Source organism: Coffea arabica, chromosome 10e (assembly GCF_036785885.1).
Source record: "Coffea arabica cultivar ET-39 chromosome 10e, Coffea Arabica ET-39 HiFi, whole genome shotgun sequence".
Classification (NCBI taxonomy): domain Eukaryota; kingdom Viridiplantae; phylum Streptophyta; class Magnoliopsida; order Gentianales; family Rubiaceae; genus Coffea; species Coffea arabica.
In genome coordinates this window covers 8,197,818-8,213,641 of record NC_092328.1, presented here as the reverse complement: position 1 = coordinate 8,213,641, position 15,824 = coordinate 8,197,818, and the positions used below count along the sequence as shown (strand labels likewise).

At 36.1% G+C, this 15,824-nt stretch overlaps 1 protein-coding gene across 3 annotated transcripts; it reads left to right on the top strand.

The window, feature by feature from the left end:
- The first annotated feature begins 856 nt into the window (after positions 1-856).
- LOC113712886 (phospholipase SGR2) lies at positions 857-15,806 on the top strand. Of its 3 annotated transcripts, XM_027236499.2 has the most exons (22): positions 857-1,322; positions 2,520-2,620; positions 2,905-3,072; positions 3,217-3,372; positions 3,796-3,867; positions 3,957-4,109; positions 4,302-4,352; positions 6,320-6,490; positions 8,424-8,573; positions 9,629-9,694; positions 9,783-10,131; positions 10,220-10,338; positions 10,419-10,470; positions 10,555-10,676; positions 11,621-11,693; positions 12,572-12,674; positions 12,760-12,853; positions 12,932-12,994; positions 14,006-14,054; positions 14,170-14,273; positions 14,506-14,552; positions 15,045-15,806. In XM_027236499.2, the coding sequence occupies exons 1-22, from the start codon at positions 1,082-1,084 to the stop codon at positions 15,271-15,273; spliced, it is 2,733 nt and encodes a 910-aa protein (XP_027092300.1). In that variant the 5' UTR covers positions 857-1,081; the 3' UTR covers positions 15,274-15,806. The 3 variants fall into 3 exon arrangements, with proteins under 3 accessions (XP_027092300.1, XP_027092301.1, XP_027092302.2); XM_027236500.2 differs by lacking the exon at positions 14,506-14,552 and having other exon boundaries at positions 15,045-15,187; XM_027236501.2 differs by lacking the exon at positions 2,520-2,620 and having other exon boundaries at positions 1,201-1,322.
- The last annotated feature ends 18 nt before the right edge of the window (positions 15,807-15,824 follow it).

Here is a 15,824-nt window from a genome sequence, read left to right as displayed (position 1 = left end):
GAAAATTACATTGTTTTTCGTGATCATATTTCCCTATTACCTTTTTTCCTCACATACATCAAATCGCTACAGTAATTTTTTCATGAAAAATCATGAAAAATGCAATCTAAACACAACCTTAATTCATGTTTAATTGTTTACATACTATACGAAAAGACTTTTGACATGAGATTCGATACACCTGTAAATTTTCAAGGCCAGAAGAACTCTGCCTAATTATGCTCTGCCAGTCATACCAATCGTTCAAAAACTACCATTCTCTGTTGTGATCATTTATTCTTTTCATAATTTGCATGAAAAGCCCTTCAATTTTGCCCACTTTTCAGAACATCTGAATTAAAAATTATATCCTTTCAATTAGTTATATTAACAAATATTTCTAAAATAAAAAGGGTTAATTTAGAGAATGAGGTAGTTATTACGGATACTTTTGCTTTCCTTTGGATGAAAATGACCTCGATTGGAAAGGAAAAATGGAGATGATTATAAATAGGTAATACCTTCTGCTTCCACTACCTTGAACATATTTTCTTTCTCCATTCAACCCAAACAAAAAAAAAAAAAAAACTCTTTATTTCTATGTTTTGCGGGAAGAAATAGAGAAAGGACAACTGTAGGAAGAGTATTAGGGGTCAAAATTTATTTCATATAAACTAAGAGGGGTATAGATGAAATCTGCACTTTGTCCTTCCAGTGACATATGCTCAAACGCTTCATTCTTCACCATTTTTCTGGGTTTTTCATTTCTCTTTTGATTTTATTTGTGGGGGTTATTACCAGAATATTCTCCTTATTCCTTTCTTTTCTCAAAACCTCTCTCTGTCTCTTAACAAGTCTTAACTTCACAACCAAACTTGCATTAAGAAAATTCTTTCCATTTTATATTTCTTGGAGCCTTTTCTTTTTAATTCAATACACATTTATTTTTTTTTTCCTGTTTAATTGAAAATCAGAACCTTAAAGAAACCCATGTCTTAAGTTTTGTGTGAAGATGCTACTTGATGTGATTGCAAGGAGGCTCTGTTGAATTCAAAATTCAAAATTGTGATTCGTGGATTCTGTGTTAAATTTTGATTTGATTATGGGTTCTGAGAAGGGTCTGAGAGAGGCAATGGCATCGGTTTCGGGTTCAAGAAATGATAATGCAGCTGAGGAAGCTTCTTCACCTGATATGTTGAAGAATACGCCATCCAATATAAGGAGGTTGGCTCATGAGATTGAGCAGTTTGAGGGCAGACACAAGTATCTTGCTCAGACAACTAGTCCATCAGATGGGGGTGATGTTCGTTGGTACTTTTGCAAGACTCATTTGGCTGAAAATGGTCAGTTCTCTGGACAAGAAAAATGAAACATGCGCTCTGATTGTATGGCGGTTAATTGAAAATTTTTTGAAAAGTATAACGTAGAATTAATGTTTATTTGTGATAAATTGTAGTTGATAATCGTGTTTAAGAAATTACTTTCCAGAAAAATCGCTGTACAATGGGAGCTAATTATTGTAGTTGCGGTTATATTTAGGCAAAATCTATTTGCATTCTAGCTTTTGGTATCAATTTATGCAGATAAGCTAATGTTGTTTGCGTATAACTCGGTATCTAAATAATGAATATTAGCATTGAAAAGCACGAGTTAGTTCAACTGGTTAATGCTACTTTCCCAGCAATATCTGCTGTTCAACTTGATTGTCGTCTCTTCCGATAGCAGCATCCCAGCTCCCCCTTTAACTTAGACTAGGGAATTGAGGTAGTAAATGAAGGAAAAAGAAAGAAAAGAAAAGGATCACAACATGACGTGAATGCCAGATTGATGTTTTCTTGAAGTAATGGTACATGATGAAGAATTAAAATTCATGAAATGGCTAATCAGCTTATGTTTATTCAGGGTAAGTGGCTTTCTTGGATTGAATCATGTGGGTGATTGATGAGCGAGAAGAATATTTTGGAGTTTTTTTTTTTTTTTTTTGCAGGAAATGAAAAATAAATACTTTTGACAAGATCTACCCATAAGTGATATGGAATATGGACGGAAAGCTAGTGTAGTTGAAATGTATATGAGCACTAGAGGCTTATTAGTCTATTGTTGTAAGTATAGTAAGACTAATGGAGATTTTTAGCCACCTGTGCTCATGCATATTCCTTGTCAGAAACAGTAAAGGCTTGGTGGTCTATAATTGCAGCTGTGACTTATCAAAATAAAGAACAGTGATTATAGGAGTAACATTACTTGAGTAACTGACTGAGTGTTAGAATGTGAAGAAACTGATGTTGAAACAATGAAGCTAGTTAGAACTAACCTCTTTTCTGGTCATTTTAGGATGTCAGAAATGTGAAAAGAACTGACTGAAGCACTTGACTAATAATAATTAATATACTTTAGTATGAATAAATCCTAGTATGTGAATGGAATTTTTTATTACAGGTTGCTTTGCTTTTTTTGCATATCACTGTTGCATATCATTGGTATTGGTATGTGAAACTAATTACCTAGCTTAAGTTTTCCTTGCCCTTTTGTTTTTTCAGAGCTAGCTGCATCAGTCCCTCGCTCAGAGATAGTTGGAAAGGGTGACTATTTTCGATTTGGTATGAGGGATTCTCTTGCAATAGAGGCATCTTTCTTGCAGGTTTTATTATGAATCTTTAGTCAATTTGCTAGAATTGAATTCGTGCATGTTTCATTGTCTGTTGATTCAAGAAAGACATCATTTGACTAAGAAAGTGTCTATTCAACAGTGAGCATTTGTTTGAGTAAATTATGATTACAAGTGTTTGCCTAGGGATACACACTTGTACATCTATGCATGTGTCAGTGGCTGTCAAGTAAATAGGAAGACAGTTTGCTGGATCACTTGCTACTCTGAACACTCTTCAAGCGAAGATCTTAAGCATTAATTTACTTGTCTTTCAGAGAGAGGAAGAATTGCTTTCTATTTGGTGGAAAGAGTACGCAGAATGCAGTGTAGGTCCAAGAGGGCAGCCTGGAAGCTATTCTACACTGAACCAACAGCTAAAAGAATCTTCTTTAGAGACTGAAGAAGAGAGAGTTGGTGTTCCTGTAAAGGGTGGTTTGTATGAGGTACTATGATATTATTATCCTCTCTGAGATTTTCAGTAGGTCAATCCACAAAAGTGTTTCCATTGTGACGTGTCTGTAGTTACGGAATTTGTTTCAACTGAAATGCAGTTCATTTTTCTGAGCTGAATGATATTATTTATGCAGGTAGATTTGGTAAAGAGGCACTGTTTTCCTGTCTACTGGAGTGGAGAAAACCACCGCGTGCTTAGAGGTCACTGGTTTGCTCGTAAAGGTGGTCTTGATTGGCTTCCATTACGCGAGGATGTTGCCGAGCAATTGGAGTTTGCCTATCGTAGCAAGGTATAGGATGCTAACATTGGTGTTTTTGATTTATATCTGTTTCTATTGAGTGTAATTGGAAATATCTTTATAACTTTGTGATTCTTTTGTTGTGCCAATGCATACTATTACTAAATGGTGGTAGTGGATTGTTTTTTTTCATTAAAAATGGGCTCATTCCCCCTCCCTCCCCTTTGTCTAGTATTGTTAAGGAGTGATATTTCTTTTATGAGAAGCTTCAGTTCTCTGTTGAAGCTTTGGACCCCTACTAGAGTCCTTTCTTATGTATTCCTTTTTTGTTAGTAGGTGCTAATCAATGAACTTTATCATTTAAACCCAATAGTTGGTAATTTTCCACCTGATTTGTGCATTATCTCTTCGTTTGGGCTTCATTTGTTAAATCATCTATCCTTAATTGAAGGACTAATAAATATTTATCCTCAGGTTTGGCATCGAAGAACATTTCAACCATCAGGATTGTTTGCAGCTCGAGTTGATTTACAGGGTTCTAACCCAGTAAGTCAGAGTTTTGCATATTTAGATTCTTCACCATTTTAACAATATTGATTTTATGATTTCTGTAAATGTTGCATTTCTGGATTTAGGGACTCCATGCACTTTTCACTGGGGAAGACGATTCATGGGAAGCTTGGCTTAATGCTGATGCATCTGGACTTTCAACTGTTATTACTCTAGGAGCGAATAGTATTAAGTTGAGGCGTGGTTATGTGCCAGCTCTGTCTTCAAAACCTACCCAGGTATGTTGCTTGTCTTATAACTTTGAAGGATTTTTTCTTGGGGCTTCCTTGATTTTTTTTAATCTTTTCAAGAAAAAGGGTTAATTCCTATATCTTCACACTTTTCTGGATGATATGTGTGGTCTGTTGTATTGCATTTGCTGAAGTAGTTTACTGCAATCTCTTAATAATATAAGACTCTTGCTCTATAAGGATGAATTACGTCAGCAGAAGGAGGAGGAAATGGATGATTATTGTTCACAGGTATGTCTGCCTACTTTTTGTACTTTAACCAGTGGCGGTACTTTTTGTTGTTAATGGCCATGTTGAAGTTATACGGTAATATCCAAAGCAAAATTGTTTCCAAATATGATGCATTTTGTTGTGCCAATCGTTTATGTATATCTACTCATATTCTTACTTCTACGGTACGGATCTGTCTTTTTTTTTCCCCTACTTGTGTTTCATGTGTAAGATGATGGAAATTAAACGAATGAGTTTTTTGCCGTTGTTATGTGTTGATAAGAGTTGTTCATCTCCACATATATTCACTTTTGCAAAGTGTATGTCTGCGTGTCTGTATGCCTTTTTGTGCTTGTGTTTCTTGCATAAGATGATAAAGTTTTAATAGTCTATACAAGAATGAAAAAGTTATCTTAAAGGTATCTATAGTATCTATTTAGTGTGTTTTAGTAAATTTGGAACTTTAGTGCTTCTATTTGAATTAAGGTGGTGTGCTATGTATTTGCTTAATCATGTTCCCACTCATCATTTTCTTGTAGGACTTTAACTGATCCTTTCCTTTCTTTCCTTGCTATGCTGCTTGTGTTATATACCTTATATCAAGCCATGAGGAAACAACTATGAAACACAAAATCCTTTTGCCTTCTGCAATTGGGAAGACTCATCCCTCTCCCTTAAAAAGAAGAAACAAGAGATTTTCCAGTAAGGCTCCTAGGGCTTAGAATTCTTAACTGTCTACAATTTTGGGACCATAATTTTTTGGTGACGTTGAAAATCATAGTGATTGCCATGCTTCATAATCCTCAATTGATTAACATAGGCCTTTGCTGCTTAAACTGAAGAACGACCAAATTAATTGAGACAATCATATCTACTGCTGCGGTCAGGTCTCTGTATAGTTTAAACCTCATATAACTTAGTCCTCATAATTTGGGCTCGGTAACTATGATAGACTTATGCTTCTTCACTGGCGTGATTTCAAATTGATTTTGTGAGCCTGTGTGACAATCAGATTGTGAAATTATTCTTTATGGAAATAATCGGTAAAGATTAAGCTTATGATTTGCTGTATTCTGCATGATATTTGTTACGAGGTCACAGATATTTGTTGATATAGTGTTGAACAAGAAGCAAATTTGATCTCATGATCTTCCAGCTTATGCGTAGTTGTATCTGTGGCAGATAAAAAGCAAATGAGAAGGTGAGTGGGTGGTCAACTGGAAAATGGTTTCTCTACATCAGTGAGTAGGTGGTTAAAAAGGAAGACAGTGGGTTATTACTTGGGCTTGTTCAGGAATAATTTTGGAAACGCAAATAAGGATTTTTCACCAAAGTCTTCATCTGGCATTTGTATGCTATGAAATAGTCAAATGGTGTAGGCTTTAAGTAGGGAATATACTTTCGGCTGTGCCAGGCCATCTTGAATTTTGTAGGGATTGCTCTAACTTCTTGGGAAAATAATAGTCTGGGTTTACTTTTGAATGTACTTTCAGGGTTAATGAAGCCTTGATAGATGCAAAGTTGGCAATGATAATGTTTTGCAACTCTTATTTAAGCCACAATCTCTTGCTGGCTGTGAAGGTGGACGGTTTTAGACTCTCTGTATGACCTTTGTTTATTTTTCTTGGTCAGTTGTATAAAATTTTGCATGGCAATTGGTTTTAAATGTTGCTGCCTTACTGCTGTTGGAGCTGCCTTGGCTCCTACTGGAGACATTTCTCAACATGAGAAGAGTACACATACTTGTAATTGAATCGTGATGGTGCTGAAAAGCATTAGGAGCTGAAGCTGGCATTAAGTGTTTATAGTCTTTTTGTTTTTTTTTTCGGTTGATAATTGTTCTCTTTTTCCCAACTAAATGCCGTACAAATTTCTCTGTTGTAATTTCTCTTTGCAGTATGGTCACTTTCAGTGATCAAGAACAACTGCCACCAGATATGCTGGTTACTTTCTAATGCAAGCAATATAATTTATTACTCCTGCTGTAGGTTCCTGTTCGGCATCTACTATTCATGGTTCATGGTATCGGGCAAAGGTTGGAAAAGTCTAATTTAGTTGATGATGTTATAGATTTTCGTGAAGTCACTGCAAGCCTTGCTGAACGACATTTAAGTTCATATCAACTTGGCACTCAAAGAGTTCTCTTCATCCCATGTCAGGTAGACTTGATATTTTGCTTTTCACTATTTGTCTAATTATTCATGCATTTATTTGATTAATTGGAAGGATGTCAGAACATTGTTCGATATAATCTATATCTACTGAGCAATATATTTCTTTATTAGGTATCTTGGGAACATTCTACATAGCTCTTTGCAATATTGGTGATTTAAATAGTGCTTCGGTTGAGGCAAAAAAATTATAGGATTGTATGTTTGTAAGGTTGCTATCCTCTGGGGGGTTGGTCCTTATCCTGGAGAGGAGTCTAACTTAACATTAGAAGTGAAGGTTACAAGCTGGACATTGACGAACAAAATTTTGTTGTACTGATTATTGATTTTTGGTTTCGTTGAAAGATAATAGAGTTTGTTCAGGTGGGGTTTTAGTGGCATAGTTAAGTTGTCGAAGGGGGAAGACTGTTCTATTTGTTTTGGTGACAGGAACCTGTATCTAAAGGTTTCTATGAAGCCATATCTGGATTTAGAAATAATTTAGACAGATGCTGCTTGTACAATCAGATAACATAAATTGAAGTAAACTGCAGTTGCTCCAATAAATCTGCTTACTTAGGAAGAGAATGAGGAAATGATAAGAGCAACTTACTCGCTGTATTGTTTCTAAATCTTTAAGCCAGTATTATGTCTGGGGTATGACAGTGCTTTTGACTAAAACATAGAGGATGTTGAATGGGTGGAAAAATAAATAAATCTTGTGCGTATTTGTTCAATCCACATTTGGATGCTAGGTGATGCATAGGTTTTTGTATGTCAAATTTTGTCTCAGTTATATTTAAGCTTTGTGCTGGTTGGCATTATTATTGGAATGGAATGAGGATAGAAAGCACATGCAGGTGCATTACCTTGTTTAGCAAGGAAAGAAAGGAGAAGCGGAAGTAACGACACATTGCTAACCAAAGTTGCTAGAAATTGTTAAACCTCAAGGATGAAACTGGAGCATGATTGGAACATCATTGTTTGGCAATTTGGAACACCGACTTTTCATTCAAAGTCAAAACTAGCTTATTTGTATAAAATTTAGATTTGTATTTTCATTGGCAAATTGAGAAAGTTTAAATATCTATTCTCTGCATTAATATATAAAAGGACTTGTTAAAATGATCTGAAAGACTCGTTAACCTCACAAGTGTGTTGAAACTGTAGCTGTTTAAGTAGTCAAGGAAGCTTATCCCAGTATTCTGTATCTCAATATAGGGAGCATACTACACTCTACGTTTCGTTGCATGTTCTTGAATCATCCACCGTTTAGGTATTCTTGTGCTTAACTCTGGTTCCACATGTTCTTTCACTTCCAACTTAGAAGTTGGAGGAGATAGAGTACTGAATAATAATGAGGACATCATTATGAATTTGAGAATTAGTTAGAGAACTATCAAGGGTGAATAGAAAAGTGTAGACATTGATTCTATTGCTTTATTATACTTCACTGTCTTCCATATGCCTCTTCCATCATGGGCAAATGGGAAGGGCATAATTTAGTTGAAAACTTCTCCACTGATTAGAAATATATCCTTATGAAATGATCATTAGCCATTGGATGTGTTTCTAATGCAACTGGAGGATAATTTTGTTCCGCATAATTAACTGGTTAAAGATTTTTTGAAACTCGCTATGGTGAATCTGCTACAAAATGTCCTCTCCCTCTCTCTGTCTCTCTCTCTGCTAAACTAGGTTAGGTATCCTCTGACTGCCTATTACTGGATATTTATATTGTCTCTTTGTGTAGTGAAATACACCAATTCCATGTCCATATTCTTTGGTAGTTTTTTTTTTCTTTTTTTTTATTTAAGACATCTTTGCTACATTCGTAGGTGGAAAGGTATTAATATGCTTCTTTTTTTTATTATAAGCGGGTCCTCTTTGTCTAATACAAACAATATTTCACTTCATATTTTTGGTAATTTGATTTCATCAGTGGAGGAAAGGTCTGAAGCTTAGTAGTGAACATGCTGTAGATAGAATTACCTTAGATGGGGTGAGGAAGCTTCGCGTGATGCTGAGCGCAACAGTCCATGATGTCTTGTACTACATGAGCCCCATATACTGCCAGGCTATTATTGACTCGGTGAGTAGAGATTGCTTCTGCAATTCACATGTTTCTTTGTCTTCGTCCTTTCTAATCTGATTTCTGAGTGTTTGTCTACATACTTTTGTACTCGACTCTTGTTCAGAAATTTCATTTTTGTCTTGTAATAAGTGAGTCACTATTACTTCCGAACGAAGTACCTTTTTCCTGTGCAGATGCTGTAATTATCACTTCCTACGTTTGTTTGATTGATTCCTTATGCTACTATGATAAAGATAGGTATTTCAGTCTGCAACCATTTGCTGGTGGTTTCAATTGTGGAAGCATAGTGATGGTTTTAACTTAAGAGATCTCTTGCTGATGCATACTGATGGTTTTATTTTGTGGTCATGCTGCAACACAAGATATTCTTATCTGAAAGAAATGAATTTGCTATGTTGGTTATGTAGTTTTAGTTGTTCTAAAGGCACTGCTTTTGATTAGACTTTCAATCCCTGAAATCTCTGAACTTGCTAAACTGTGAAATTTAGCGAGTTTACGACGAAATAATTTGGCTTTCATCTATATTTCCATAAAGGGAATCACGTTCTCTTCTTTTCTGCATATGGGCTGGAGTTGCATCTTAATGTGTTGTAAGTTGGAATGAGCTCATTTATGTCACAAATAAAAGCACTTCTGAACTTTCTCATTTAATGTAAGTTAGCACGAGTCTTTCTTCAATTCCTTGTGAAATTATTATAATATTCTTTGTCTCCAGGTCATTCGCTTATCTTTTATTTATATCTGTGTACATTTTCTGATATTACTCCATTTGGGGAATATTTTCAGATTTATATTTTTGTTGCCTCATCTAAGCAAAAGTTTCATTTTGCCTTGCTTAGTTCTCCAACATGTGGTTCATAAATGCTTAACATTATATTTCGTTGTGTCTGAATGTTTTGATGAATGTGGCTGTTTGCTTGGTGGCTGTAAAGAAATGAATTTTGCTTGGTGGCTGTAAAATAATGTGTCTGAATGTCATATTACCTTGTGTCTGTAACTCTTTGGATTCTATATTATTCTGACGTCTGCAAAATTGTTCATTTATGCTGAAGGTATCAAACCAATTGAATAGGTTATATTTGAAGTTTCTTAAGCGAAATCCAGGATATGATGGGAAGGTATGTGCTTGTGTCTCATATTCAATTTGTGCTTGCTCTAAGTTTAAGGTTCTGATGTCATATTAATAGAGATGTTATATCATGTTAGGTTTCAATTTATGGTCATTCCCTTGGGAGTGTTCTGTCTTATGACATCCTTTGTCATCAAGAGACATTGTCCTCCCCATTTCCGATGGAGTGCATGTACGAGGATCAAAATGCGAATAAATTGTATGACCCTAATACAATTGGCTTATCATCTGACTGCACCTTAGCCTCGAATGTTGAGGACAGGAGCAATGTTAATGATGAAACTAATCGCGAAGCAGGCATCACAAATAAAGGGGACCCAAGATTGGAGCCATGTTTCCTGGGTCCAGTAGATAACCAGGATAAAAACTCTTTGAATCCGGTGAATCCTCTTGCATCGTCAGACTCAGACATACTTACCCTGACAGGTATCCCTTGCAGGAAGTCATGCCTCGCTTTTGGGTCAAAGTCGGATTGAAACTAATGACAACCGCGATCTGATTTCTCGTGAAATAGGTGGAACTTGTGAACCAATGAACATTAGTGATGGGGTTGTGGAAAGCCATGAGGAAAACATTGACGAGGAAGTACCTGAGAATGACAAGGATAAACAGATTGAGCTTTTAAAGGAAGAGGTGTATATCTATAACATACAATAGGGTTTTTCCCACTGTTCATATTGTTGTTCTAGCCAACAAAGTTTCTCTTGTTTCAGATTGATTTACTACAAGCCAAAATCAAGGAACTAGAATCTACCTGTGGTGCAGGTGCAAATCAAATGTTGCTTTAATACAAATATAGTCTTTTCTTCTGCCATTTCTTTTTGACTTCTGATGGTGTCATACAACCAGGGAATGTGGAGAAGGCTAAAGCTATGTCAAAACAACCCATATCTGATGGACCTCCACTGGGGCCAAATCATGCATCTAAGAGTTACACTCCCTATATAAAGTACACGAAATTGGCATTCAAGGTAATGTTATTCCTCTCTGTACTGTAGTTTGTAGTCTGTCCTTTGTTTTTTTCTTAGTAAAAGAGCCATTTTTTATGTAGGGAGATTGGCGGGAACAGTATCAGGTTTGTTCATTGTACTTGATGTAATTGTAAAATGGGGTTTGTGGGCTGGAGGAAGGAAAACTTACCTGTTGTTGAAAAAAGTTACAGATGCAAAAGCAAAATCCTTATTGAAATCTATAAGTGAGAAGGAAAAGTGTCTACGTGTATGTATGGCCCAAGTATGTTTGAGGGAAGTATAGGTGATGTAGCACAGAAGGTGTTGATGGGCCAACAGGTTTATGGAACAGTTTCTTTAGCTTAGAACTCGTAATAGCTGGCAATACATTAGGCAAATATTCCTGGAAAAAAGCTCATTAGAATCAGAACAGAAAACAAAGAAAACTGCTGAAATTTGAGATTAAAAGAAGAATAGATATGGGAAACTCTAGGAACCTTTAGGCAATACATCTAATGCAAGATTGCATCACACAACCTCAAGGAAACACTAAGTCAAGTAAGAAACCTCTGTCTTCTCTTTGTGGAGATGTACAATATTCATAGACTCAATAATATGCAATGATTAGATTCCTTAAGCTAGACTCTCTACTTGGTCTAGGGTCTCTTTTTCGAGTGAATGGTTCCAAAACTGATGTGGGCATATCCATTATTGACATGTTGTACTTGGTGTTTGCTTCATCAATAGTCTACCATGGTTTTATAGATGTTCTCATATGGTGTCCAAAGTGTTGTGCTTCTTTATGCAAGTTCATTCTTTTAGTTCTGTATCACTATTTCCATAGTGCTTTCCAAATGCATAAAAAAGAACATACTTGAATGAAATAGTCTCATGTTTTGCAAATTGCAATGTTTTTTTGTTTTACATGCTAGTATCTGATAGAGTTCATGATTTATTTGTGTCAGGTGGATACATTTTTCACCGTTGGTTCTCCTCTTGGTGTGTTCCTTTCGCTTCGCAATGTTCGTATCGGAATTGGTAATGGTTCAAGATCAATATTATTTTGATGCTTCACTATCTCCTGTATGTCCACTGTGCACGTCAATGTTTCTTTGGATGCATATGAATGGTCACAAAAGATATTACTTGCTTATACTCTATAAACAGTGGGTGCATGTTTTGCAAAACATCGTGTCAATTTGTGCTTGAGATCACATGTTTATGGAGATTCTATTTTGTCTTTCTGGAGAAGGCATGTTCTTTTGTTTCATTTGTTAAGTTTTGCACTTCTTCATTTAGCCCTTTCTGCTTCTATTGTGTTAGTGAAATATGAAGGCTATTGAGTACTTTTCATCCATTATATTCTCTCTCTTGTTTGTTGCAAGAGGCAAATGTCAAGGAATGTGATTGTACCCAAAAACAATTCAAGCAAAGAGGATACATGCTACTACTGCTGTGCTGGCAGTTCAGTTATGTCCAGTCTCAGATGATAAATTTAGAAGTCTTTCTCTTCATTATCTTTGTAAACTCACTTATTCTGGACACTTTCATGAGATTTTTCCATAGCTTCTTTGCAATATTCAGCGGAAGTGATGGACTTTCTATCAGATCATATATATGATTAACATTTGGAAGTATGCATTAATTTTTTTTATCTGGTTTATAACCCATTACTGTATGAAATTCAACTAATTATTCTATTCATTGCTAATGATTAGAATAGTAAAAAATATTTGTAGCTCTGACATGCAAAATATGTTGTTGGAAGGGAAGTCATTTTGGTGTGACATTCGTATGGGCATATTCAACTCTTATGCTCCATAGTGTATAAGATATTCTGAGTCCCTGTGTAATTGTTTATGTTCAAGACATGGTCCATTCTAGTTATAATGATTTCTTCTTCTTTGGATTTTTAGGCAAAGGGAAAGATTATTGGGAAGAAGATAACATAAATGAAGAGATGCCGGCCTGTCGACAAATGTTTAACATCTTTCACCCTTTTGATCCTGTTGCTTACAGGTAGACATAAGACCTCATCTTTACTATATTTAACCATGCTCGGTTTATGACATTTTATTCCTTGCCACATTCATTTTTTGCGCAGAATAGAACCACTCGTATGTAAAGAATATGTAGATAAACGCCCCGTGATTATCCCTTACCACAGGGGCGAAAAGCGGTTGTATGTTAGATTTCAGGTGAGACCCTTTTGAGTTTCCATACTGTGAGTGTGTAACATCTTGTTCTCTTTTTGTCACTGATGATATGGTCTGCAGGAGTTTAGAGAAGGCTTGGCTTCACATTCTCAGGCCCTGATGGATCAAATGACCGCTGTTAGGGTAATCTCGATCATCCCTAGCTCCTGCTTACTTCCTTTTTCTCTTTTAATTTGGCGTGTATGGAGAGAGCGAATTTATGTGCACGAGAATTCCAATTTTATTCTCTAGGATTATAACAGGGGAAGCTAGGCTTTTGTGCCCCTAACGTAACGGAAAAGGGAAATGTGAGACAATTATTTGATACATGAGAATTTGATGTTGCTAAACCTTTGGAGATAAGTAGTAATTCTTATTACTGATCATTTGCTGTTGGCAATGATTACATGACTATAGATAGAGACTTGGACCACTTGCACTATTGGCAATGATTACATGGCTACTGAATAGGGTAGATTGCAAGTACCTCGTATTCTGCTGGAATGAGGAAATAAATAGTCAACCCTTCCATTCTGAAATACATGGTGCAGTTTTTTGTCAGTGCATTGCTTTTAAGATATGGACCTGTTAGTTTCGTCCACAGGTTGTTGTCTTGCCCTTTCCTATTCAAAACTCTTGATTACTTCACTTTGTTTGATGTTCCTGTCAAATGCTTTGCTTGGGGTCATACCTGGTTGTGATGCAAATTTCAATAGGCATTTATACTACTCTGATCAGAAATGTTTTCATCTTTAATTTTCGTATTTATTTATTTTTTTGTTTTACTATGAAAATTGGATTGACTGATTGTAAGCAGAGAATGTCTGGTGCGTTGATGGTCCCACAATTAGGATTTAGAATTGGACCTAGAGATGGTACAGGACAATGTGCTTGAATATAAGTGTATTATGCGAAGCACTTAGTATGTAGCAAGCGTGTTCATTTTGGTTTTGGCTCCCGAGCGGGAATTTGCTTGAATAATGTGTGTTATGGAAGTTAATAACTGAGTGTAGCAGTCTAGATGTTGAAAATGAAGAAATGTCAGACATGTAACTCCTTGGCATACATATTGTTGATTGGACATGTTTATTTGATTACCATACAGAAACAGATTAATGTCTTAACAACTTGGATGAATGTTTTCTTTTTGAACAGGTTAAAGTGCTTACAATCTGCGAATCAAGAAACAAGGATAACCTGGACGGTAATCCTAAGATGATTATGCTTCTTTTGTTTTTTTTTTTATTTCAAATTTTTTGTTTGAGTTACCATGTTTGGTCCCTTCTTGATTTCTGACCCATTTAGCACATACTTTGCAGAGGGATCAGAAAATGTTTTAGCAAAAGAAGAGAGATCATATGGATCAATTATGATGGAGAGAGTTACAGGAAGTGAGGATGGGAGAATAGATCATTCTTTGCAAGTAGGTTCTTTTTAGCTGTTCTTTTTTCCTTCCTTGTGCCCCTCCTAATCCTGTGTAAGGATTAGCATTTTTTTGTCTTCTTGATTTAGCAGTGCAAGATTTGAACTTGATTACCCTTTAGAAGCTGATCAGTCTGATCAATAAAATGAGTCTGATATATGCGACTATACTTCACCGTCAGCCATTGAAGCTACTACCATTGGTTTTTACTACTTAGTGTTTGCTACTGCAGGATAAAACATTCCGTCATCCATATCTATCAGCCCTTGGGTCCCATACGTAAGTATCAGCTTTGTTCTATTAGTTTTTAATTGTTATTTCATATCTATCTCCAATAGGTGACATTGTCTTGTTGAGACAATTAATTGCCAACTTCTAAAGCTGAATTTCAGAAGTAATGTAATTGCTTGAATGCCATGACTAGAAAGTTGTCAGCATATGAACAGTATAAAGCTGTGTGGTTACCTAATACTTCTTGGTACCAACAACCATCTTCACTTAATACCTCCATTGTGTCTCTCTTTTAGCCTCTTAATGCTACTAACCACCAAAACAGAAAAGGAAAACAGAGGGGAAGAAGTACTTCTTCTCAGCATCCTTTGCTCTTTCTAAACATGTATTTTAATTGAGTGTGGATGATGCAATTACATCTTCAGGAAGTATTCAGGGCTAGAGCCTCTGACTTTCCTGTTCCAACCATCACTGGTTAGTTATAGTTTTCTTCAGAGTTACTAATTGCTAGTTCTTTCAAACATGCTTTTTTCAATGCAGAAACTATTGGAGAGATCCTGATACAGCTCTCTTTATACTGAAACACTTGTATCGAGATATACCAGAGGAGCCTCAGTCCATGCATGCACCTCAAGAAGGAACCTCAGAGGATGGGAGTGGTTTGATAGGATGGTCTGAGCAGAGAGATGAAGAACTCCCTCTGACATTCGCTGATAAAGTTAGGATAAAGGATTTTTCTTCCTGGGTGAGGCGTAGTAGCAAGCGCTGAATTGATTTGGATCTCTGGCTTGTGCTGTTGTCAAAAAGTGCACCATGTCCTAATCAGACTGGCTTGTGAGAACAAATTCACAGCAACTTGGAGAAGGAAAGGTCAATCCACTGTTTTGGTTCCAGATTGTCGTCGATTGTCTACCTAACTTGACCGGGCAGTTTAAGAAGCATACTGTTCTGTCATTGATTGATTGTCTTATAAAGGATAATTTGGAGGATGAGGAGCTGCTTTCTTTGTATCTTCTCTTTTCGAGTTGCATAGAAGTCAAAACTGTGCAGCCACCCTCTCTGATCTTTATGTAGAACGGAGACTTGTAGTGTTAACAAAGTTTATACTTAGGACATGCAAACGGCTGGTAGCTTGTGCATATATTATTGTAAATATTGTAGGTTTGTGAAGTAATTGGTGTTTCTTTGAGCTTTGAGCAGTCAAGCTGCAACTATTGTATTTAAAATGATGTGTAGCTATGAGTTATGGGGCTTGTTCTCGGTTGATTATTTGAACTGATTATAGATTCTGATGTTGGATAATCATTTTTTGTGATGTTC